This window comes from Benincasa hispida, chromosome 1, assembly GCF_027475165.1.
Source record: "Benincasa hispida cultivar pf3 chromosome 1, pf3_genome.v1.1, whole genome shotgun sequence".
Taxonomy (NCBI): domain Eukaryota; kingdom Viridiplantae; phylum Streptophyta; class Magnoliopsida; order Cucurbitales; family Cucurbitaceae; genus Benincasa; species Benincasa hispida.
The window spans coordinates 30,629,502-30,656,372 of record NC_143478.1 but is presented as its reverse complement, the minus strand read 5'-3'; the positions used below and the strand labels follow the sequence as shown (position 1 = coordinate 30,656,372).

General features: G+C 33.6%; 3 protein-coding genes across 3 annotated transcripts; all 3 read left to right on the top strand.

Moving 5' to 3' along the window:
- Window positions 1-12,407: 12,407 nt before the first annotated feature.
- On the top strand, window positions 12,408-19,159 carry LOC120081610 (putative methyltransferase PMT15). Its single transcript, XM_039036641.2, has 6 exons — window positions 12,408-13,166; window positions 16,683-16,893; window positions 16,981-17,278; window positions 17,675-18,067; window positions 18,533-18,610; window positions 18,764-19,159. The coding sequence occupies exons 1-6, from the start codon at window positions 12,579-12,581 to the stop codon at window positions 19,011-19,013; spliced, it is 1,818 nt and encodes a 605-aa protein (XP_038892569.1). The 5' UTR covers window positions 12,408-12,578; the 3' UTR covers window positions 19,014-19,159.
- Window positions 19,160-19,292: 133 nt separating this feature from the next.
- On the top strand, window positions 19,293-20,024 carry LOC120081625 (protein MEN-8-like). Its single transcript, XM_039036656.2, has 2 exons — window positions 19,293-19,751; window positions 19,844-20,024. The coding sequence occupies exons 1-2, from the start codon at window positions 19,481-19,483 to the stop codon at window positions 19,852-19,854; spliced, it is 282 nt and encodes a 93-aa protein (XP_038892584.1). The 5' UTR covers window positions 19,293-19,480; the 3' UTR covers window positions 19,855-20,024.
- Window positions 20,025-21,105: 1,081 nt separating this feature from the next.
- Window positions 21,106-24,932, top strand: LOC120081618 (protein IQ-DOMAIN 23). Its single transcript, XM_039036649.2, has 4 exons — window positions 21,106-21,764; window positions 23,025-23,225; window positions 23,659-23,739; window positions 23,959-24,932. Exons 1-4 carry the CDS (start codon window positions 21,378-21,380, stop codon window positions 24,700-24,702), a joined length of 1,413 nt encoding a protein of 470 aa, XP_038892577.2. The 5' UTR covers window positions 21,106-21,377; the 3' UTR covers window positions 24,703-24,932.
- The last annotated feature ends 1,939 nt before the right edge of the window (window positions 24,933-26,871 follow it).

The following is a 26,871-nucleotide window of genomic DNA, read 5'->3' as shown; positions in this document are numbered from 1 at the left end:
TTGTATAATATATGATATTTACTTCACATCTTGATTTTGCTTAGTTGTTTGTTTTATTTGCTTTGCCACAAACCAATAAACAGAAAATCCCTGGTTATCTGTATGAAACTTAAGCATGTATGTGGTGACATATAAGTGGATCATGTCGTAAGTGATGACCAAAATGGTCTGTAGTATATGGATATAGGATGGAAACCTTATCCTGGTAATGCTACGGATACGGCTCGCTTTATGGAATGGTCACAAGTATTGTGACTTGCCACAGATGGTCTGATCCTGATCATTCGTGTAGGGGACATACGAATGGGGGTGTCCTATATAAAGAGTTTGTATAAGACTTGACCACAAAGTGTAACGTCTCGTTATATAACACCATTCATGACAGAGACTTCAGTTTACTAGGATGACCATACGTAACATGACCTTAATTTTGAGTGAGTTGTGAACTCCTGCCATTAAGGTCGGTCCTTTGATTTGTATGGGTGCGAGTGGCCAAGTCGCTGATTCAAACCTACCATTTAGGGATTCGTCTGATTTGGGAGTTGGAAACTCAGCTACACAAGATGGAATTCACTTCTTTCCCGAAACAGAGGCAAGTAGATAGATAGCTCCCTTAAGGGTTGATTCTAGGACTTGAACGATGTGGCGCCACACACCTTCTCTTGGCCCGAGAGGTGTTCACACATAGTTGGACTATTTTATATTGTTCATTAGAGGAATTAATGGTACTTAAGGAGTGAGATGTAACTACAGGAGCAAAACGGTAAATTGGCCTAGCTGTACTTACGAGCATTTGTGAAGGGTCATTGTACTCATGATTGGTTATATCCGATGGACACAGAAATATATCTGTGGTAAAAAGAGTTCAACTGTTGGTCTTTAGTGGAATGCCTGATAGTTAACGGATGGTGGATCTCATGGCTAAAGAGTTTAGTCAGCTATTCATGTACCGTTGGAGCTTTGAGCCACAAGTCCATAAGGTCCCCTAGGTTGCTTGGATAAAGTCGAGAATCAGTTTTTGGGTCAGTTTGAAATGTTCAAATTGATAAGAGGGAGTTCGATTATATATGATATAATTGACTAAATGTATGAGATACATTATTTTGGAAGAAATTAGATATAAATATGATTTATATCAAGTGGAGGAGAAATTACTATAGTAGATATATGATATCAAACTATAGGTTAAGAATATAATATGATTATATTCATTTATTAATTAATTGGTTAATTATGTGATAATTGGTCAGAAACTTCTCTTCAATCGTGTGTTAGTGGAAAAATCTTATTTGATTATTGTAACTGAAGAATAAAATGGAAATTGGTTTCATTTTGCAAAGAGTTTGAAAAAATTGCAAAAGGTGTGAAAACGTATCGAACGCTTAGTTGAGAGCTTATACGATAGTTCCTTATCGCCTAAACGATCGCACGCCTCGCGTACTAAATGATCGTACGTATTCTCTACAGGATCACTCATCTTTTCTAAACGATCGCTTAGCGTGCCGAGTTTTCTAAACGATCACTTACTAATTACTAGACGATCGCTTAGTAAAACCTACACGATCGTGTAGCTTTCTCTAAATGATAAGCATCTGTTATATGATAACGTTCTCCCACTTGCTTGTCATTTTACACGATCATCCTGTTCCTTCTTCATCTACCAATTCATCTAATACCACTCTTTGGATTCTTACTCCGAGAATACCAAGGGCTCTATATGGTGGTGTCGTCCCCATTTCTGCTTGTTCGTGTGCTGCCATTCGTGTAGACGATCATGCTACTGGTAACCGACTGTTTGTTGGGCGATAAAGAATGTAAAGGGTTTTCTTCCGCTGGGTTGAGTTCGATGTGAAGAGAGCCTTCAACTGGTGCATATACTCAATCTCTTGTATTTTATTTATCAAAGCATGTCATTAATTAGTGTAAAAGTGCATACCTATTTATTAGAATGTGTGTGTGGTAATTTAGTCACAATGAAATAAGAATGATCCGAACACACTCATAGATACTCTTGTTCAAGAGTTCTTTCACTAAGATCCGAGGTTATTTTATATAACTTAAGCATGTATGTGGAGACATACAAGTGGATCATGCCTTAAGTAATAACCTAAATGGTCTATAGTATATGGATAAAGGAGGGATACCTTATCTTGGTGACACTACAGAATTGTAGATGTTACAAGTGTTGTAAAGTGCTACAAATGGTCTGATCTTGATCATTCATATGGAGACATGCAAACGGGGGTATTCTATACCAAGAGTTTGCATAAGACCAGGCCACGAAATGATTAGTCTCTTTATATAACGCTGTTGATGATAGAGACTTACATTTCACTAGGATGACTATAGGTGACATGACCTTAATCCGCAGTGAGTTGGGAACTCCTGTTCATGAGGGCGGTCCTTTGATTTGTATAGGTGAGAGTGGCCAGATTTCCAACTCAACAAGCCTACTATTTGGGGATTCGTCTGATTGGAGAGCTAGAAACTCAGCTACACAAGACGAAGTTCACTTCTTCCCTGAAGCATGGGTAAGTAGATAAATTGCTCTCTTAAGGGTTGATTCCAGGTATTGAACATAGTGGTCACATCCTCTCTTAGGAAAAGAGAACTCAGTCATAGTGGGACTATGACTTATCATTCATTAGAGGAATCAGTGGTACTTAAGGAGTTAGATGTAACTATAGGGGTAAAACGGTAAATTGGTCCCACTGTACTTATGAGCGATTTGTGACGGGTCGTCGCACTATTGATTGGTTATATGAACATAGAAATATATCTGTAGTGCGAAGAGTGCAGCTGTCGATCTTTAATTAAGTGACCGGTAGTTAACGAATGGTGGATATCGTGATTAAAGAGTTTAGTCAGTTATTCACGTACCGTTGAAGCTTCTAGCTACAAGACCATAAGGTCCCATTGGTAGCTCAATGGATTCAAATTGAGAATCAAATTTTGGGTTAGTTTGAAGTGTTCAAATTAACAAGAGGAAATTTGATTATATATAATATAATTAAATTGATTCAATAATATGTGATATAGTTGATATGATGTATTTGATATATTATCTGATTGGAGGAATTAATATAAATATGATTTATATTAAATGCCATAAAAGAGAAAAAGAACTATGGTGTATGTGTTTCATATGATGAAATATTAAAACTCTAGGTTATAAATATAATATGATAAGTTAGTTATTGTATTTATTTATAATATATTAATTATAAGATAACTAATATTATTTTTCTCCTATAACCGACTTGAGTGGGAGGTTATTTACGGTTTACGGCTAACTGTTGGATAAAGATGAAAATAGTTTTCATTTTTTCATAATGCTACAAGACACAAGTAATCAGATTACTTATAGAGAAAGTAAACGATAGGCGTCGAGTATTCTATATGATAGTTACTCGTTGCTACAGATCGAGTAGCAGGTCTATACGATAGGCTTCTTCTTACTACACGATCGAGTATCAAGTCTGTACGATAAACTTCCTTCTTCTATCGCATAGTTTACCATTTACTCGATCGTATACCTCCCCATTTCCTCTATCCAAAGTCATATAGTGCCCAGAACTCTTGGATTCTCATACCGAGAATACCAAGGTACCCTTACGGTGGTGTTGAGTTTTCTTCTAGGGTCGAGGATCGAGTTTTACTCAATTGTGATCGAGGTTCATCTAGTTGCTCGTTGAGATCGAGTTCTGATCATTGCGTTCGAGTTCGTGCTATTGGATGCAATGCTGAACGATCGAGGGATACTTGAAGAAAGGGCTCTTCAAAGGTATTTTATACTCGATCCCTTGTTTGTTCTTTAAGAAGCATGCTGTAATTTAGTTTTTTTGTGCAAAATCGTTTTTGAATGACTGTAAATGTATGTGTTCTTTCTCAATGAAGTTTGGAACGATCCTCTTCTGCTCATTGGTTCTCTATTTTAGAGTTTCTTCAACCAGGACACCTCTGAAGTTGTAGAATGGGCGTAAAACTAGTTTATGTCACTTCCACATCTAGGGTTGCCCAGCACATGTGCTTGAGGCTAATCTTAAGAAATTGGAACCATGTTCGAGGTTGTGCCTATTTGTAGGCTACCCTAAAGGGACATGAGGGGGTTACTTTTATGATCCTAAGAAAATAAAGTGTTTGTGTCGACAAATGCTACTTTCTTTGAGGAGGATCATATGAGGGAGCACAGTCCAAGAAGCAAAATCGTGTTGAGTGAGCTTTCCAAAGAAACTACTGAAACTTCAACAAGAGTTGTTAAAGAGTCTGCTACCTCAACAAGAGTTGTTGATGGAAGTTCATTTAATAGGACAAATCCACCTCAAGTGTGGAGGATACCTCAACGTAGTGGGAGGGTTGCGAACCCACCTAATCGCTATATGGGTTTAACTGAAATCCTAGCTATGGTAGCTGATGGAAAGGTTGAGGATCCGTTGTCTTACAATAAAGCAATGAAGGATATTGACAGAGATGAATGAGTAAAAGTCATGGATCTCGAGATGGAGTCTATGTACTTCAACTCAGTTTGGGATCTTGTAGATGAACCTGATAGGGTTAACCTTATAGGTTGTAAATGGATCTACAAGAGGAAACGAGGTACTAATGAGAAGGTGCAAACCTTTAACGCTAGACTTGTGACAAAGGGTTATACCCAGGTGGAGGGAGTTGACTATGAGGATATTTTCTCGCTTGTTGCCATGGTGAAGTCTATCTGCATCCTCCTATCTACTGCCTCATATTATGACTATGAGATATGATAAATGGATGTCAAGACTACTTTTCTGAATGGTAGTCTTGAGGAGACCATTTATATGGTGCAGCCTGAGGGATTCATAGCCCAAGGTCAAAAGTAAAAGGTTTGCAAGCAGAATCGGTCTAGGCCTGAAACAAGCATCTGGAAATTGGAACATAAGGTTTGATACTGCGATCAAATCTTATGACTTTGACCAAAACATTGATGAGTTTTGTGTCTACAAGAAAATCATCTACAGTTCAGTAGTTTTCCTAGTGTTGTATGTAGATGATATCCTACTTATTGGGAATGATGTAGGTTTACTGACTTCAGTTAAGAACTAGCTAGTGACCCAATTCAAATGAAATATTTAGGAGAGGCTCAGTTTGTTCTTGGGATGCAGATCTTTCGAGATTGAAAGAACAAAATACTAGCACTGTCTCAGGCATCTTACATTGACAAGATGTTGATCAAATACTCGATGCAGAACTCTAAGAGGGGTCTATTGCCCTTTAGGCACAAAGTTACTTTGTCTAAAGGACAGCGTCCTAAGACACCTCAAGAGGTTAAGGAAATGAGACGGGTCCCCTATGCATTTGTGTGTGCAGTTTGATGTACGTGATATTATGTATTAGACTTGATACATCTGCTACGCTGTGGGGATAATCAGTAGATATCAGTCTAATCCAAGACAAGGTCACTAGACAGCCGTCAAGAATATCCTCAAGTATCTTTGGAGAACGAGGGACTACAAGCTTGTGTATGGTTATAAGGATTTGATCCTTACATGATACACGGATTCTGATTTTCAGACTGATAAGGGTTCTCGGAAATCCACTTTAGGATCAGTGTTCCCTCTTAACGGAGGAGCTGTAGTATGGCGAAGCACCAAGCAAGGGTGCATCGCTGACTCCACCATGGAGGCCGAGTATGTAGCGGCTTGTGAAGCTGCTAAGAAGACTGTTTGGCTCGGGAAGTTCCTGATTGATCTGGAAGTTGTTCCAGACATGTCTAGGCCTATCACTCTTTATTGTGATAATAGTGATGCATAAAACGGAAATACCATCTCATCCGAGAGATTATGCATCGAGGGAATGTGATTGTCACAAAGATAACTTCGGAGCATAATGTTGCTGATCCGTTTAGGAAGGCTCTCACGGCTATAATGTTTGAGAGTTACCTGCAGAGTATGGGTCTATAGGGCCGACCATGGCTGGACTAGGGCAAGTGGGAGATGTTTTACTAGGCGTTTGTGCCCTAGTTTATTGTTTTGTGTACTTGTAATATGATTATCTTGTACACCCTACTAGCTTTAGGACAAGTGGGAGATTGTTTGGGTTGATGCCCTAAATCTCGTAGGGTTCTATAGTTTGTAAACATCTGTATGAACAAACAGTTTTGTGATATATGATATGAGATATTTTATTTACTACAGTCTATGAAATATCAAATGATTTAGTTGTATTAACCACAAACCAATAAACTAAGATCCCTGGTTATCGTTGTAACTTAAGCATGTATGTGGAGACATATAAGTGGATTATGCTTCAAGTGATAACCTAAATGGTCTATAGTATGGATAAAGGAGGGAAACCTTATCCTGGTGACACTACGAGTGTGACGTGCTTTATAGGTGTTACAAATGTTGTAAAGTACTACCAATCGTCTAGTCCTGATCATTCGTGTATTAGACATGTGATGGGGGATGCTCTATATAAAGGAGTTTTATAAGACCAGACCACGAAATGTTTAGTCTCGTTATATAACGCCGTTTATGACAAATACTTTCATTTCACTAGGATGACCATAGGTAACATGACCTTAATCTTGAGTGAGTTGTGAACTCCTGCCTATGAAGGCGGTCCTTTGATTTGCATGGTTGTGAGTGGCCATATCGCCGACTCAAACCTACCACTTTAGGGATTCGTCTTACTGGGGAGCTGGAAACTCAACTACACAAGACGAAATTCACTCATTCTCTAAAGCAGGGGTAAATAGATAAATTGCTCCCTTAAGGGCTTGTTCTAGGGCTTGAACAATGTGGCGTCACATCTTCTTTTAACCCAAGAAAGGTTTAGTCATAGTGGGACTATGATGGATTGTTCATTAGAGGAATCAATGGTACTTAAGGATTGAGATGTAATTATAGGGGCAAAATGGTAATTGGTCTAGCTATACGTACGAGCGATTTGTGAAGGGTCATCGTATTGTTGATTGATTACATCCGATGGACACAGAAATATATCTGTAGTGCGAAGAGTGCAGATGTCGGTCTTTAGTGGAGTACTCGACAGTTCACGGATGGTGGATATCGTGATTAAAGATTTTAGTCAGTTATTCACATACTGTTGAAGTTTCAAGCTATAGGTCCATATGGTCCCTTTAGTAGCTCAATGGATTTAAGTTGAGAATCATTTTTTAGATTAGTTTGAAGTGTTCAAATTAACAAAAGGGAATTTGATTATATATGATATAATTCAATTAATTCAATTATATATGATATAATTGATTTGATGTATTTGATATATTATTTGATTGGAGGAATTAATATAAATATGATTTATATTAAATTCCATAAAGGAGAAAAAGAACTATGGTTTATATGTTGCATATGATGTAATATTTAAAACCATAGATTATAAATATAATATGATAAATTAGTTATTATATTTATTTATAATATATTAATTATGAGATAATTAATAATTCATTTTCTCAAATAATCACCTTAGTGAGTGGTTTTAGACAGTTTATGGCAATCAGTGGGATAACTTTGAAAATAGTTTTCATTTTTCATTTCATACAATTCACACTCAAGTAATCAAATTACTTGTTGAGAGAGTAAACGATAAGAGTATCGAGTTTTCTACACAATAGTTACTCACTTACTACATGATCGAGTACCAAGTCTATACAATAAACTTCTTTCTTCTGTTGCACACTCGATCGTCTAGTTCCTCCTTCACTCTACCTAAATTCATACAGAGCCCACACTCCTGGATTTCACACCGAGAATACCAAGGCAATCGAGTGGTGGTGTCTAGTTCTGATTGAGGATCGAGGATTAAATTATACTCGGTGGTGATCAAGGATCTTTAAGTTATACTCGGTGGCCCGAGAAGGACTTGGTCATAGTGGAACTATGACTTATTGTTCATTAGAGGGATCAATGATACTTAAGGAATTAGATGTAACTACAGGAGCAAAACGATATTTTGGCTTAATTGTACTTATGAGTAATTTGTGAAGGGTCATCGCACTGTTGATTGGTTATATCCAATGGACACAGAAATTTATCTATGGTGCGAAGAGTGCAACTGTCGGTCTTTAATGGAATGACCGAAAATTAATGGATATTGGGTAATTTAATTATAGAGTTTAATTAATTATCCGAGTACCATTGGAGCTTCAATCTACAGGTCCATAAAGTTCCCACTGTAGCTCAATAAGGATTTAATCTTTGGATTAATTTGTAGTGTTCAAATTAATTGAGGCAATAAATTATATATCGTATAATTAATTATGATATATTTGATACATTATATATGATAAGATTTTGAATATGATTCAAATATATATATATCTATATTTATTTATTTATTTGAAATTAATAAAAAAGGGAAGGAATTATAACTCCCTCCCCACATTCTCTCAAGAAAACTAACATGTGATTAAAGAAGTTGCGAGAATCATCTTCTTCCTCAATTTTCACAGAGAGACGAAGAGAAAAGTTCTAGAAACATTCTTCTCATCCTCTCCACATCCTTCCCTCTTCTAAGGATTCAAGCAAAACCCACAACTTCTGCTTGAATTCTTTAATCCCAAAGAGAATATAGAGGGTTCTCGAGTGGTGGTGTTCGTGCATGAAGAAGGAGATCCACGAGGAAGGAGTTTCATTCGTGGCTTGTACGAGGAATTCCTTGAAAAAAGAATTCTTCAAAGGTAAGGGTTTCTGAAACCCTTTGTACTTGTTTTTAAGCATATTGTAATTTTAAGTAAATGTATATATGCTTGTTATTTTATTGTAAAACTTTATGTTCAATAAAAAATAAAATTTGTAACGATCTTGACATCCGCTCAAAGGATTTTTTCTAAAATTTTCCTTCAAAATCATCATCAACGGGCCACTTCTTCAGCCATTTGTTTCCATCACAGATCTTCAATTTTGGGTCTGTCCATCTTGGGCCTCAGTGGATATTGGAAAGCCCAACAAGTTTAATGTCAACTATCATGTATTTATGTTTAAATATGTCATATAATTATAAAAATTTTAAGGCAAATCATTTTGTTTGAAAAAAAAAATCTGGGTTTTTTACATAATGAAGTAAAAGTTTAATTCATAAATGGTAAAGTTTAAAATTTAAAAGATTGATGACTGGATTAACAACTAATTTAGCCTAACAATAAAAATTAATTCGGTGTATTAATTATCTCTTTGGCATTTGGCAAAAAGGAGGACAGACCTGCCAATTATAACTTATAGGTGACCTGTTTTAGCAAAATTTAAAGCATTTCCTACATGTTGTTACGTGTTATTAACATTATCATTTTATTTAATTGATTATTTTTTTAATTACTTTTCTTGATTCTTTTTACAAATATAAGATAAAATTATATTTATTTTGCTTGTAATTAAACACAAATTTCATTTTACTTGGGTGAGCAAGATACAGCCCGAATATGGTAATGAAGGTTTTAGTTTTTTTTATTTTATTTTATTTTTGTTAATGTTAATTTTGCTTAGAATTAGATTTCTTGATATATGAAAATAATTAACAAAATTATACTCTTCCAAATTAGGAACTAAATCTGGGCAATAATTATTACTTTTTAATGTGTTGTTTTAGCGTATAAATTAGTTGGTGTGTTTATAATAATAATAATAATAAATATACTTGTTCCAATATGCTTGAATAGGGATGACAACAAGGTAGGAGGTTGAAGATGCACTTCCTATCTCTGTTTCCATGTAGACTTTCATTTTTGTTCCCGCCTCAATCCTCCTTTGGGGAGTCGAGAAATTTCCGTTCGGAGTTTGGGTCCTACAGAAAAATGTTTCATTTTTTTTTTTATTTTTAATTATGTTTTATTTAAAATTATTTAAAATGTGATATTTATATTAGAATTCTAAATATTTTAGATAACAATTCAATATTATTATTCTTTTATTTATTTAAATAAATAATTGAAAAATATTTTAGCATTTTTTATTGTAAATTTAATACAAAAATTAAAGTTATATTATAAAATGAAATTAAAAAAAATATTTTTTTGCAAAGATATTGTAATTAAAGTGTGTGTTGAGAGAATCGAATATCTGACCTTGAGGTCGATAATACAAACAGACCTTGAGGTCGATAATACAAACATTGTACCAGTTGAGCTACACTCATGTGGTTAAAAAAAACTTTAACTGAAGTTACTGTGTGTATATTAAAACAAGTTAAAAGAACTATGTAGGGTGGGGAAGCCCTCCTCGATCCCCGCTCTCCCATTAAAGACTTGTTTTTGGTCCCAAGTTTGATTACCATTTCCAATAAAATTGAAAATTCCCCGCCCTGATCATACTCGTAGGGACCTAATTCCTCAAGGATTTTTATCAACCATATGTTTGAGTGTAGATTAAATTGCAAGTTTAATCTATAAACTTTTAAGCTTGTATTTAAGAAGGTCTCTAAAAATAGTTTAATAACTCTTGAACCTTTAATTTTGTATATATATATATATATATATATATCAATATGGTATCTAATAAGTATGTAACATATTCAAGGTTTCTAAAATTAAAACAACTCAATAGATAAATCAAATTATGATTAATGAGGCTTTACACTTTTGATTTTGTGTCTAGAAATTTGTTAGTTTTTTTAACAAATATCTAATAGATCAAGGACCTAATACACCATTTTTATTTTTAAAAATCTATTGAATAATTTTTAAAGTTCGAGAATTAGAATGACAAAAATTAATAATTTGAAAGACCAATTAGACCCTTCTTTATAGTAATCGACTAAGGACTTTTTAAAAAGTAAGGTGCACAAAAGAACCCAACAATTGATAACCAAAATCTACCGATTGATTATATTGACAATTGGGTGATGTCACCAACCTCCAAAAAATCATCCAAAATGGACTGATCGAAATCGATAAAGTCGATGATTGACGTCGATTTTAATTCAAAACTGATTTTGAATGGTCATCCTTACTTAAAGGACATGAAAAAGTTAGAAGAAAAGAAGGGATAAATATAGACGTTTTTAATTTTAAATATGAAAAAAATTAAACAAGTTTTTTTTTACTATGCATCGCCAATGGAGCCAAATTATCATTGTTATTATTTTTTGAAAAATGTAGTGTCAAAATCTTTAGTTTATTATATTCATTGAAATTGAAAAAAAAAAAAAAAAAATCCTGCACCACTTCTCTCCTTATATCCATAAATAAAAAAGATTTTGGAGTGAATTGAATTATCGATTAAAAGATTATGAGATCCTAAATGGATATTCACCCTAAGAAAATGAGAAAAAAAATGTAATATTGATTGTGAAACTTTCAACTAGATTATATCAAACCCAAATAATAAGAGTTAAAATGTTACTGAACTCAAATCTTACCCAACAATAGAGATTGTTTTTTCTAAATTAATTAGGCTGATTTTTTTAATTAAATAGTCCATTAGAATCTAAACTCTAAGGAGACATTTGGGACAGAGGCTAACCTAAAACTATACTAACCATCTCTTTCTTATAGTAACTATTATTCCAAAATCCCCCAATTAGCTACGATCAACACTAATTTGCTACAATATTTACTATTTGTTATCATTTTTACTACTTTATCTTCATCATTTTTTTTAAATTTGTTGCTATAGTGTTTACTATTTTCTTTTCAAACTAAAATAATTTACATCTTAAACACATACTATTATAACTTAATCTAAAATAATCTGCACCCCAAACACATAACCCAAATATAATAACCTTGGATTATAATAATCAACTCCTTGTCCAAAACACCTCCTAAATGGTTAATTTTTCCCTTTAAAATCTCAATTTTATGTAGAAAATTCTTAATCTCCTAACAGAAATAAATAATATTTAATTAAATCAAATTATCTAAATATTCATAATAATTGAAATGTTCACTCTATCAAAGTATCAAAATAATTAAACAATAAAACTAAAAAAAATAATTGGAAGCTTTGACGAATAAAACCTTTATATAATAAGAACAACAACAACAAATTATTATTATATATAATTATAAATTAAAAAAAGGTGGTCCCTAAAAAGGGTTAAATTACCAAAAAAAAAAAAAAAAAAAAAAAAACTTAAAACTTTATGGTGTGATTTAGAAAAAATACTCATACTCGTTAAGAAAATTTTAATATGGACATAAATAAACTTTTGATAAATATTTCAAAATTAATCGATTGATCCATTAAAATTTTAGATGAAAATATGACTTGAAACAAATATGAGGATATGAATCACGTAATGATATAAGGATCTCAAATTTTTTTACATTATTTTAAATCTTAATTTTTTTTTCAAACATTTTAACATATTTGTAATTTTGAAACGTAAACAAAAGCTATAAAGTAGTAGGAAAAACTTTGGAAAGAATAATAGGGGAATGTTTTGAGCAATTTAGTGAAAAATGGTTAGACATAGTAATTACCATTCTTTACCTCACCGTCCCACTGGCTGGCACTGACCTTCCAAATTTTCGTCACACAAAATAATACATTCCAAAATATTCACAAACCATTCCAAAATTTTTCCCTTGCCTTGTATAAACCATCTTCTCCATAACCCCAAAATTCTCCATCCTTAACAAAATTACAATGGCCTCAAGACAATCTTCAAAACAACCCATTATTTCCCCATGGAGAAAAATCTACACCATCTCTCTGTTCCTCTTCCTCTGTTTTTTCTCTTACTTACTCGGCCTCCGCCAACAACAACAACCCTCCGCCGCCTTCCTCCGTTGCACCACCGTCCAAAATATCACCATCACCGCAAAACCCAACGACTATTTTCCGGCATGTGGGTTGGAGTACAGCGAGTACACGCCGTGCGAGGACACGAAAAGGTCCCTCAAGTTTAGCAGAGACAGGTTGATTTACAGAGAGAGGCACTGCCCGGAAAAGGAGGAGGTTTTGAAGTGCCGTATTCCGGCGCCGCCTGGCTACCGGAATCCGTTCCCGTGGCCGGTGAGTAGAGATTTGGCGTGGTATGTGAATGTGCCGCATAAGGATCTGACGGTGGAGAAGGCTGTGCAGAATTGGATCAGATATGAAGGCGACACGTTTAGATTTCCCGGCGGAGGGACGATGTTCCCCGACGGAGCTGATGCGTATATTGATAATATTGGGAAATTAATTAATCTCAAAGATGGGTCCATCAGAACCGCCATTGATACTGGCTGTGGGGTAACCAAATCCAACCTTTTCAATTCCTCTCTGTTTTGCTTTTTTAGAAACATTTATCTGTTATTCAAATTTATGTTTGTTTTTTTCCACATTAAAAGAACATGTGAATTTTTAATAAATTTCTAAAATACTTTTTTTTAAAAAAAAAATCATACCTTAATTTTAAAAAATTATATAATTATCAACGAGTCTAAATTAAATACTTTTTATCATCTCAATTTTTTTATACATTTTTAAGCTTTTAATTTTACCTGATTACCTATTAGATATAAAATTTAAAATTTATGAACTATTATCTTTTAGACTTCACAGACTTGAAATTAAGTTCATATCTATATTTGTAATTTAAGAATTTTCAATTGATAACCATCGCTCAAAATTTGTATAAAAGTAAACTTAATAGTTTATATTATAAAAACATCAAGAATCCATTTTACGAAGAATCGCAACATTATCTTTGGCCTTTTAGAAATCTTTCAAAATTATTTTTAAAATATAAATCCTTATTATAATTTCTGGCCAAAATTGAGACTTGAAACTTTATGTAGTAACCTAAAATATTGTATCTTCATCTTAAATGAAATTTTTATTTCAAATTGGTTTTAAAATCTTGATGAAATATCAAAGGTAATATAAAAGACAGAAAAAAAGAAACTGAATTTCAATCAGCTCCATACATTTTGCTTTTTCTTTTTAAAATATATAAATGAGAGTTTCTTTCTAATTTTCTTTGAACAGATATATAGCTATTTTTTTAGCAAACTTTATATACTTTTATAATATATTTTAGAAGATTAATTAAGTAGAAAAAACAGTCAATTTTTTAATTTCAAACTTTGAAGGAAGAAATGAAAGTATATGTTAAAACTTCGAAGCAATTGATAATAAGCCGCATTTTGCTTAAGATTAATACTAAATATACATATGTTTAAAATCCTCTGTTGACAAACATTCCTTCCCGATTTAGGTGGAAAGGACAGGACATCGTTTGATTATTTTAGAATAATATTGTGTATGATAACAATATGACTATAAAAGTACAAAAATGTAAAACTGGGAAATTATTTCTTTAAATTATGGTGCGTGTATAAAATTGACTCGCTTTTTTTCAATGGATACTTAAAAGGTAATTTTTCTTTAAAATGTAAAAGTAATATTTTACTTTTACATTAACTAATAGAAATGGTTTCATTAAAGATTTCAAAATAATTATGAAGTGAAATTTTGAATTTAATTTTAAGAGGGATAAAAACTAAGAAATTTAATTAATTATAATTTTTTAATGATTTTTAATTTATTAACATAAATTAATATTAAAGATGAAAAATAAGTATTTAATGAATAATCGAGTTTAATAATATAAGTCTTGAAATATTAGGACTAAATTGAAGCAAAACTCAAATATAAAAAATAAAATTGTAACATTTTGAAATTTATGGAGCGTTTGGGGTAAAGACTATCATAAGACTATAATATTCACTTATTGCTACACTAAATACTAATTCAAAACTCTCAATTAGCTACCGTACATACTATTTTAAAATTCTCATTTGCTACAGTTTTTAATATTTTACATTAATCATTTTTTTATTTGTTGCTATAGTGTGTACTATTTTCTTCTCAAACTATAATAGTTTATATATCAAACACACATTATTATAAAATCAAACTATAATAATCTACACCTCAAACACAAACTAATAACCCAATTATAATAACCTATGACTACAATAACCAACTCATTGCCCTAAACGCCTACTACGTAAGGATTATCATAAGACAATAATAACTACCTCTTGCTATACGAAATACTATTTTGTAATCCCCAATTTGCTATAATTGATACTATTTCAAAACTCTAATTTGCTACAGTTTTCATTATTTTATCTTCATAATTTTTTTTATTATTTATTATAGTGTTTACTGTTTCATTTTAAAACTAAAATAGTTTACACCTCAAACACAAACTATTATAACTTAAACTAAAATAATCTACATCCCAAACACAAATTATTATAACTTAGCTATAATAACTAATTCATTTCTCCAAATACCTTTTTAGGAACTAAATTGAAACTAAACTCAAAACTTAAGGGCTAAATGTATAATATTTTAAAATTTAAAAATTAAATAAAAATTATATCCAAAATTTATGGAAAAAAAGTAATTTTTCCCCGAAAAATATATAAAATATTTAGAACAATTAATATATTGTAGTTGGTCAAAGTTTACAACTCTTCATCTTTGCACACGTAATTTTATAAGCTAATTATATATATATATATTATATATATATATATATAATGAAATACCAAGGGAAAGAAACAAACAATGTTAGAAATGTGTCGGAGGCAGTGAAATCCATGTCATAGGTAAGTTAACGCTTCTGTGTTTTTTTTTTGTTGACCCCAACTGGTTTGTCCAGGTGGCAGTCATGGAGCAGAAATTGGTTTGGGAAATATCCCATGATTCTCTCGTCATAATATTAATTACAAAATTGTTACTTTATCATATTTGTCAGGCATTTATTGAAAATAATTAAACATTCAATTCTTACTTATTTAATGATGACAATGATTTTTTCCCACACAAATTAAATACATTTTTAATTTCTAAATTCTCAAATTTAAAATGTCTCTAATTTAGTCTAAAACGTGGAAGGTTGTGTGTATAATAAACTTAAATGGGAAAGTGCCTATAAATTATTAAGATTTCGTTTGATAACTATTTCATATTTTTTTTTATTTTTGAAAATTAAACATATTACCTCTCAATTTTTTTACCATAATTTACATCTTTCTACATTACAATGGTTGAATTAATAGCTAAATTCAAAAAACAAAAACATGTTTTTAAAAATAATTTTTTAATTTTCAAATTTTGACTTTATTTTTTAAATTATTGGTAAAAAGTAGACAACGAAGAAATAAATTTAAAGGTGGAAGTAGTATTTATAACTTAACTTTTAAAAATAAAACTCAAAAACTAAGTGGTTACCAAATGAGGTCTAATTTTTTTTAAATTTTATTTTATGTGTAATATGTTTTTAAATTTTAAATTTGATCTATTGAGTCTAGCATATTTGTTAATAATTAAAAATGTTGATATACTATGAACTTGATTGATACTAAGGGCTGCTACGCCCCTTGATCCCGAGCGTTTGAATTAATATGAGTCTCTTGAGCTTTTCAGTTACAAAACTAAAATTAGCATGTCAAGAAACTCATTAGAATCAAATTTAGCAAATTTAGCTCTGTTTTATAGCCTATTCATTTTAGTTTCTTGTATCTTAAATTTATGTTTGTTCTTCTAAATTTTAAATTATGATTTTCATCTTTTATTAAATTGACATTTAAACAATAAAGTCTAACAATAAATACAAGTTTTTGAAAGCTAGTTCATGACAAAACGTAAAAACATATAATTTATGAGGTGTGATATGCATTTAAACGAATTCAAAATATAATATATATTTTGGGAGTTGAGAAATTTGTAAAAAATTTGTTGATGATGAAGGTGGGAAGTTGGGGAGCTTATCTACTATCAAGGGACATTGTAACGATGTCGTTTGCACCAAGGGACACTCATGAAGCCCAAGTTCAATTTGCTTTGGAGAGGGGAGTTCCTGCACTCATTGGCATTCTTGCCTCTAAGAGGCTCCCTTATCCTTCAAATGCCTTTGACATGGCTCATTGCTCTCGCTGCCTCATCCCTTGGCCACAATATGGTACCTAATTTTCCTTTTTCTTTTCTTCAGTACATTAATCTTTATGCAAGTTTTAATTTCTTTTTATTGTTACTTTTGATCTTCCAGATGGGATCTTCCTTATCGAAGTCGATCGAGTTCTACGCCCCGGCGGATACTGGATTTTATCAGGCCCTCCAATCAACTGGAAGAAACACTGGAAAGGTTGGGAAAGAACAAAGGAAGATTTGAATTCTGAACAGCTTGCCATTGAAAGGGTAGCCAAAAGCCTGTGTTGGACTAAACTAGTGGAAGATGGTGATATTGCCATTTGGCAAAAGCCCATCAATCATTTGAATTGCAAACTCAATCGCAAGATCACCAAGAATCCACCTTTCTGTAATGCCCAAGATCCTGACAAAGCTTGGTATTTTCTTCTTCATAGCCCTACATAACTTTACATACTTTTTTTATGAAATCGATAAATAAAAATAAGTAGAAAAAACCGTCAACAGTAAAAAAAATAAATAAATAAACATAGAGAATTACGTGATTCGTTAACCGTGTGTTAACTATGTCCACGAACAGAAAGAGAGTTGTTAGATTATAGATCAAAGGCACTTCTAGGATTAGAGAGTTTATATAACCCACTTATTTATACTATCAAAATAGTATATAACGAAAATATGATAAATACGAATATACCTTAACTATTCACTCACTTTACCTTGGTCGTTCGAAGTGCGAGATGTCAGATTCATGACATTCAAGCACTTCTCTTTCTTTTCCTTTCCTTATTTGGATTTTGATTTTGTCCTTTCAGGTATACAGATATGCAAGCTTGTTTGACACACTTGCCTGAAGTTTCAAACAGTAAGGAAATTGCAGGAGGAAAGTTGGCAAGATGGCCAGAAAGGCTAAATGCAATCCCACAAAGGATAAGCAGAGGAACTGTGAAAGGGGTGACAGAAGAAACTTTCATTCATGATTCTGAACTATGGAAGAAGAGGTGGTCATATTACAGAACCATCAACAATCAGTTGAATAGGCCCGGTCGGTACCGTAATTTCTTAGACATGAATGCTTTCTTGGGTGGATTTGCTGCTGCTCTGGTTGATGATCCAGTTTGGGTGATGAATGTGGTCCCTGTGGATGTCAAAGTCAATACGCTCGGAGTCATATACGATAGGGGTTTGATCGGCACGTATCAAGATTGGTAAGAATTTAAGGTCACGGTGATAACATTTAGGGGTTATTTGGGATGCTGAATTGAGTTCTAAAATCTGAAGTTATTATGTTTGAGTTAGAAAGTCTGTATTTGAAGTAGTTTAGTCTGGACTTAGGAACCATTAGAGGGAGGGAGAGAAACAAGGGAAGATGAAATTTCTCGATAAATGTGCAAATTTAATAGTGTCACTATCGAAGTTGGTACAGTTGTGTTATTTAACTGTGACTTATAAAGTCGGTGGGCCAAACATCCATCATGTTTTTCATGTCTAGGATACAAAATATAAGAAAAAAAAAATAAAAACTTTACCAAATGAGTGAAAAAAAATGATCATACCAATATGCCCTTTTGACTAATGAGCACAAGGAAATGGACATGTGACTAAAGCATAAATAAATTCTTTAATTATATTTTGTTCATCTGAGTAATTTATGTCATGTGGATGGGTTGCAGGTGTGAGGCAATGTCTACTTATCCAAGAACTTATGACTTCATTCATGCTGATTCAGTTTTTAGCCTCTACGAGAATAGGTATTACCCTTTTTCATAGTCTATGAAAATGTGAAGTTTTTTTCTTCATGAAACTTTCTTCTTTAGAGATCTTTAGAGAACATGTGGTCTCTGTTGGTTTTCAAGTGTTTCTAAAAGATGTCAAAATGGTATTTTGTTGAAACTGCATTGCAGATGTGAAATGGAAGATATTCTACTTGAAATGGACAGAATTTTGAGACCAGAAGGAAGCGTAATCTTCCGAGAGAACATCGACGTTTTGGCGAAAATCAAGACGATAACCGATAAGTTGAATTGGAGCAGTCAAATTGTGCATGATGAAGATGGACCTTATCATATGGAAAAACTTCTTTTTGCAGTCAAAAACTATTGGACAGCACCTCCTGAACTTTCTGATCAACAACAAGGATCTAAAGCAACTTAACCACTCACTCACTTTCCTTTTTTTTCTTCTCATATCTATATTTTTTGTGTACTTTTTTTTTCTCTTTATGCTTATTTACCATCAAGAATTAGCAAAAACCAGCTGTTTTCACCAAATTTGAATTGCTTTTACAGCCAATTAAATCACATTTGATCTCCCAATTTTCTTTTTCTTTTTTTGCTGTAATCATTCAAAGAACAGTGGATTATATCACCATCTAAGATGACATGCAAATTAAAGCAAGTTTTCTGATGAACTGTGATCAATGGGAATGAATGATCATTTCAACTCAGGTTAATTTTGGTTACCCAACACAAAAGCTATGAACTCAAAATCGGTATGTAGGTGATTCATGCAAAATTGAGCCTTTCAACTCCTATAAATAACACCCAAAAGCCTGAAGAAATCATCAAACAACAGATTAAGAAGCAAAAAAAACAGAGATTAAAAGCAAAAAAAAGGCAATTATGGCAGGTATCAAGTCTCTTGGGCAGCAACAATTTGTGATTCTGTTGGTGGTGGCTTTGGTGCTGAGTCAGGCACAAGCACAGCCTCAAAGCTGCTCAACTCAGCTCAGCAACTTAAATGGTTGTGCACCATTTGTGCTGCCTGGTGCTAGTAACCCAAGCCCAGAATGCTGTGGTGCACTTGGAGCTGTGCAACAAGATTGCCTTTGCAGCACCCTGAGAATTGCTTCCACTCTCCCTTCTCTTTGTCACCTTCCACCTCTCACTTGTGGTCAGTCTTTTCTTTGTTTTTCTAACCATTTTTCTTAAGAATTGGCTGTGTATTGAATGAAGGGTTTCTCTTTTCTTTTTGCTTCATTTCAGGTTCAAACTAGAGGAGAAGGCTGATTTGGGGAGCACTACAAGAAATGAAATAAATAATAATAATAATGCCGGAGTTTTATCATTTGGTTTTTGTTTTGTTTTGTCTGTGTTTTGCATCTGAGGTCAATGATCTCAGAAGTCAGATTTCATTGAATAAAAAGGAAGCTTTTTCTGGTCTCTATTTCTATTATTATATTACAATTTACAACAACTACATGAAAAAGAATAATGCTTGAAGTAGCCAATAAAACGATAGTTCAATTGACCTGAAATATGTATCATTGAATTAGAAGCTAGAGATTCGAATTAGTGCTTCAAAGGAGTTGAATGAACAACAAGCAAAACTACTTATTTAACCAAATCTAAGGACACAGAGAGATGGTTTAGGTAAGATGTTGGTGAATAAATTGGAGGTAAAAAGGTGAGCAAAGAATGTCTTTCAACATCAGGTAGAACAATCACACTCTTTTTCTCCCCAACTCAAGAATGCATTTTAACTAGAAAAATTTGAAATTGAAAAACCAATGAAATTTACTTTTACCCATCGACTTAAATTTTTGGGTTAATTGGTGATTTAAGAACTAATTATTTTCTTATATTAAATCGGTCTAAAATCAATTCAATTCAATTCATTTTTTTATTTTTTTATTTTTTTATAGAAGCAATCTGACTTAGATTTAGATTTAGAAAATGGGTTAAAAAAAAACATAAGTAGAAGTATTATTTATAAATTTAATTTTAAAAGGTAAAAAGTTAAAAATAAAATAGTTATCGTTTTCCAATAACATTTGTTATTATTTTGCTACTAATCCATCTATATCAAACAAATCTCTAGGACTTGAATACAAACTAATGTCTCAATATTAATATGTATTCTTGAAAAGCACAATACCCTATTTATTGTTATCAAATTAAGAGTCATCACCAAAATAATAAAATCTCGATTTTCACATGTCTACGTCTAGTAAAAATATAAGTAATAAAATGAAATAATCTCAAGAGTTGTTAACGCTAATCAAATTAGATTCACTTGAGGTTAAAGAATTTGAATTTAAATTTTAAGACTTTTAAGTACTTCCATAAAAAGTATAATTAAACTTTTTTGAAAAGAAAAAACTATAAATGAAAATATAAAGTCGATACAGCTTATTTATTTATTTTGAGAAAGTTGTAATTTTTTTTTTTTAAAGGAGAGATATAAATGTGTTTTTCTTCAAAAGGAAAAGAAAAAAAGAAATAAAAAACTTTAAAAAGCATAACAAATCCTGAGCCACAGAAAGAAAAAACAAGGAAGCTAAGCGCGTGACGTAGAGAGTTCAAAGAAGCGCGTTGGGCAGAAGGTGCTCACATCACAATTCCCATTTCCCAAATCCAACCTCACTTCTGAGTTCTTCTTCTTCTGCTTCTTCCCCAAATTAAAACTCTCACTCTCACTTTCTTCTCTTCTTCTTTCATTCCTTTCCTCTCTCTCATATTTTCTCAGCCATGCTTTTACTTTTCTACTCCTCATTTTCCTAGCTTCCCATTTCTATTTATGGGCTTTCTCCGGCGACTTTTCCGTCCAAAAAAGCCCCCTCCCGACCCCCCGGACTCCACCTCTGACCCCAGCAAAAAGAAGAACAAGCGGTGGAGCTTCCCCAAGTCCGCCCACAACCATCACTCTCGCCCTTACGCCACCCCCTCCCAACCCAATGCATTTGGCCCCTCCTCTTCCTACACCGAACCTCTCGATGCCAACAAGCACGCGATTGCCGTAGCCGCCGCCACCGCCGCCGTCGCCGAGGCAGCTCTAGCTGCCGCTCATGCCGCTGCGGAGGTTGTTCGGCTCACCAGCAGCGGCACCACTCACACTAATGCTAACCGCCGTTGGATGGAGGAGACGGCTGCCGTTAAAATCCAATCCGCCTTTCGGGGTTATTTAGTGAGTTGGCTCCTCTACTCTCTTGTCTTACTTACATTCTTTCTTTAGAAATTTCCCCTTCCATTTGGCTGTAATTATTCCCATTGACCTTCAATAGTGGAAGATTTTGGCAATGTTGGGGGGTCATCCCTTGTTGGAGACTTCCACTTTTTATTACTTCGATATGGGGTTTGTCTGGTGCTAATTTTTCAAACTTGATTTTTTGGAAAGTTTTAGAAAGTTTGCGATTAGCCGTAGTTTTCTAGAATTTGATTTCATTTGTGTTCAAACCTAAACTTTGAATTGCCCATTTTCCCTGTAGACCCATGGAAAGAAACTTACCTAATCTGCAACTCCTACATTTCTTTCAAAAAGCTGCTTTTCTCTTTTCAGACAGGAAAAGAAAAGAAAAGCCTTCACATGGGCATTTGGGATTGCGTTTCCATGTACCTTTACCTGATAATTCACTTCCCCTTTCTCTTTTGCTCTGGATTTCAATCTAAAACCAAGCACAAAACATGAAGTGGTCCTGAGAATTTCCCCGGAAAATTAAGTGGGTAGAAAGAAAATTGGGTTGGGTTTAGTGCGCCGACACAAGTGGATGTGTGATCTCACCATCTCAGAACATCCAACTCCCTATTGTCCACGCATGTCCAATTGTGTAGTAGCTTCATCCACTGTTCAAATGCTTGCACGTGTATTGGTCAAACACGTGTTGACATCTTGCTGTTTCCTTCACCAATTCCATTTGCTACCAGTTTTTGTGGTGGTGGATGTAGGAGATTGATTATACTTTGATGACATGATTCCACTTCCTTTTATCAAGAATCTTCCAAGTTTAATGTAATTGCTTATTGCTTTTCCATAATCACAAAAGACATTGCTGGGTCCTTCCCTTTCAAGTTGCTTTCTTTTTCCCCTTAATAGTTAATCCAATGGATCATTGCCAGCTACGCTTCTTGTTTGTTTTTTTTAGAGGTTAACAAGTTTTCTGGGATTTGTTTCTGAAATTCTGGGGAGAAATATATAATTAATTAATTGGTCTGCTTAAAGTCGCGAAAGTGACTTTATCATAGCTTTTGTTTATTTCAAATGGTTGTATTAAAGCTGCAGCTTGGCGTTGGTTGAATTTCTTTTATGCATTGGTCCCCTTCCCCCATCATAGCTCTTTCCACATTTATGTGACAAAATAATAGAAATTCAAGGGACTTAATGAATATGAGTTGCAGAAAGATGTTTTTGGCTATTATTATGTCTAACTTTTGGAGGGAAATTTTGAAGGCAAGGAGGGCACTTAGGGCACTAAAGGCATTGGTAAAGCTTCAAGCTTTAGTGAGAGGTCACATTGTGAGAAAGCAAATGGCTGACATGCTAAGGCGAATGCAGACACTGGTTAGATTGCAATCTCGAGCTTGTGCTGGTCGTTCAAACTTATCAGATTCTTTGCATTCTACCAGCAAATCCTCGCTCTCAAATATCCGTGTATGTGTTCAATTTCCCCTCCCATTCATATCAAGTTTCCATAATTGTTATGTTTTTTTAGTGCATTTTTTTTAGTTTGTTTTCCTATGAATGCCATTGTAGCACATTTACTTTATAGCTTTCTGGAAGTCTTAAGCTTATATTGAATTAATTGTTCTGTTTGGATAGAAAAGAGCTAAGAATCTGGTAAACTAAATTTTGCAAGTTCTGTTTACATCCTGACTTTATGAGTTTATGTAATGCCTGTTTGTCTGTAGTAATTCTGCATATAACTTTAACCTATGGCGAAGATTAGAGAATGAGATTTCCATGAGACTTCATAGAGTAGTTTCCTTTTCTCTGTTAGTTACTTGTTCGATGCACTTTGATTTTTTGCTCTTATTTATCTCTATTGTTCTGAAAATGCTTACCGTTATTTTCCTTTTGTTGATAGGTCCAATCAATCCCCAATCGAAATGAACATCAACTATGTGCTCATCATAGTAATAAATATGACAACTCCGCACTTCTGAAGGTATACAATTTAAAGTCATTTGCAGCTGAATGACTTTACATTTTTAAGTCTTTCTAAGCTCTAATATGACTAATCATTCATATTTTGGTTTTATATTCTATAATGTTTAAATTCATTCAAGTTATTGCAGACTCTGATGTTGTAACCAGATTCTGATGCTTGAAATATTTTACCGAATAAGTAACATTCATTTTCAACTTTTCATAACAACTCTTGCAGAGATGTGGTTCGAATTCTAACTTGAAGGATGTAACCGTTGTGGATAGAGCACCAGTTGGGTCGAGTTGGTTAGACCGTTGGATGGAAGAAAACTTGTGGAATAATCGAGACCTGCCTCTAAAGAATATTCATGATGTAGATGAGAAAACAGACAAAATCCTTGAAGTAGATACATGGAAACCTCATTTGAAGTCTCAAGGAAACATCAGCAGCTTTAAGAACTCTCAAATGGCTCCAGATTTTAAAAACCACCAGAGCTTTACGACGATTGACTCCCCATCAAAACACTCGTCAAAGGCTGCAAATCCAGTTTCGAGTCTTTCTTCCGGGGAAGCATCCTTGAGCTCCTTAAAATTCCCTGTTGGAAAATATGAAACAGCTCCAAGAACAGCAGAAAATAGCCCTCAAGTGCATTCTGCTTCATCCAGGCGTGGAAATGGCGCAAAAAGAGCTACGTTGTCGCCGACAAGAAGTGAGTACGCATGGGGATATTTCAGCGGCTATGCAGCTTATCCAAACTATATGGCCAACACAGAGTCATCCAAAGCAAAAGTCAGGTCACAAAGTGCCCCGAAACAGAGGCTCGAGTTAGAGAAATTCGGATCGAACAAGCGGTATGCTCAGGTATCTTGGGATGCATGGAGCTTTTCAAACAATGGTATTTCCCATGAACCCAATTCATCAAACAATGCCAATTCCGTAGCTGATCGCATTGATAAGTTTGCAAGTACCAAATCAAGATGATCTTTATTTGTTTTTGTAACTTCTCTTTTTTGCTTATGCTGTGTGTGGGCGTGTGCTTTCTTTTTTATTCAGCAGCAATGAAATTGTAATTATTTGACCACTTCTGATGTCTAGTCTACAACTTGTTGACCATGAACAGACAGTACTTCCATGTTTCGAGTGCTACCCAATGCCTTTGAAATTTGAATTGTACTCCAATATCATTAATCAACATCTGTTCATCTCCTCAATCTGTACATTTTCGAACACTGCGTCGTTGCAAGTGAAAAACATCAATCGACAATCTTTGTGCACAAGCATTGTTGAACTAGTCTCTCAGGTTCGTATTCTACCATCTTCTATTGAATTAGAAAAGGCTGGCACATTTGTTTCTAGATATTTTAAGATTAATATTGTCTTTTCTAGAACTATAGAATGATCCTCATAAAAGTCTATGGTGAGAATATGACGTGTGAACCATTATTTTGGTCATTCAAATTATAGCCTAATCCATTAAATCTTCCTCCAAAGATAGTTTCGTATAATTAAGTAATGGCTACTATTCCAACAACTTTCTAACAGAAAAGTTACCATATAAAATAAAATATCATAACAATCATGACATAATATTATATCAACATCATTATAAAGTTCATAATAAAGTTGACAGGTAATGTCAAACTTTAGCAACCGATTAAAACAGAAACTTAATATACAGTTTATTCCGAAAAAGAAAATCACGGGCCATGACAAATGGGTAAATAAATCCATAGCTCGCAAGGTGAAAAGGCTAATGTTTGGTGGAAAAATAAGACAAATCAATAAGTAGGTGAGAAGTGTTTTGAAAAAGTAACAGAAATGGTGGCAATTTGGAGTTGTAAATCACTGTCCATTCACGGACAAAGAAACCCTCTTAATAAGTAAGCTTTTTAAGCAACTTTCGTGTGTCTTGACACCCACATGGCCAAACTACAGCAAGTTGCTGCAGTGGGTTCAAAGAAGGAATGTGAATACAAAAATGGAGCCTAGGATGCTCACAACAGACCATCAGTGAGAAGAAGAATACTTATAACATACAATCTTCTGTTAAGATAATGTTCTTAGGATAATTTCATCGTAGTAATTTGAATAGCTCCACCTACCTGAACAAAGCTTTCAAAGTTGATGGTTTGATCTCCCAAATAAATAGTACATCTTGAAAACACTCACTTATAATTATTTTTAGATAAGATACTAACAAAGTCATCACAAGAGGAGCCCAAGGGATCAAAACAAAAGAATGAAACTTTTCAGTCACTTATCTTTACCTCAGGAGAATTGGATATTTTTTGAGAGCATGCAATGCAGCTTACTTTTATTAAAGAAATAATTAATTACTCTCCAAAATGGTCGATTGATTTGAGAGATAAAATCTAAATGCATTAACGACAGTTCCTGTCTGGTTGACCCTTCCACCTTCAGAATATCATCATGGAAAGCAACAGGAAGACAAAAACTGAGGTGCACAATCATGTCAGTTGTTAAGAGGCAATTTCTTTCCTTGTTTGGATTATATATATATATATATACACTACAATAGCATAACTGTGATAAGTCTTATACGTTCCCCCACTACTGCTACAGTTCATCTCCCATAGGATCATAAAAGAATAGAGGTGGAACAGTAATGGAGAGAGAAATGACAGCCTCCTTGTTACCCTTTTTTATTTTTCTTCTTTTAGTTCAATGCCAACAAGAGGGAGTTCAAGCTTTTAATAAAGAATACATTTTGACCAATTGCGTTATACTCAGGTTAACTATTATGTTTTCTTTTTCAATCCTACTAGAACCTACACTCAGAGGAGGAACTTCTGCACGTGTACAGCCCATTTGTGGTAATAGACAAGATAACATTCTTTTACATAATGGCATGGAATAAGTAGCGAATGACCAGGAGAGTTCTCTAAGATGAGGAGAAATTTTCTTCCCCTCTTGATGTTAAATGAAATAGGCACTGCCAGTCCTATATATTTTTCACAATTTTTTTCCACGAGGAAGTGTAAATATTACTTTATCTCTCTCCTGGAATTTGTAATTTTTTAAGTATTAGTCTATTTTTATTTCTTGGATGAAAAGTTTTATTTTCTTGTTGAAAGAAAGTACAACATGAAAAGTCTTATTTCTGGGTCCTCCTTGTCGTCTACTAATGCA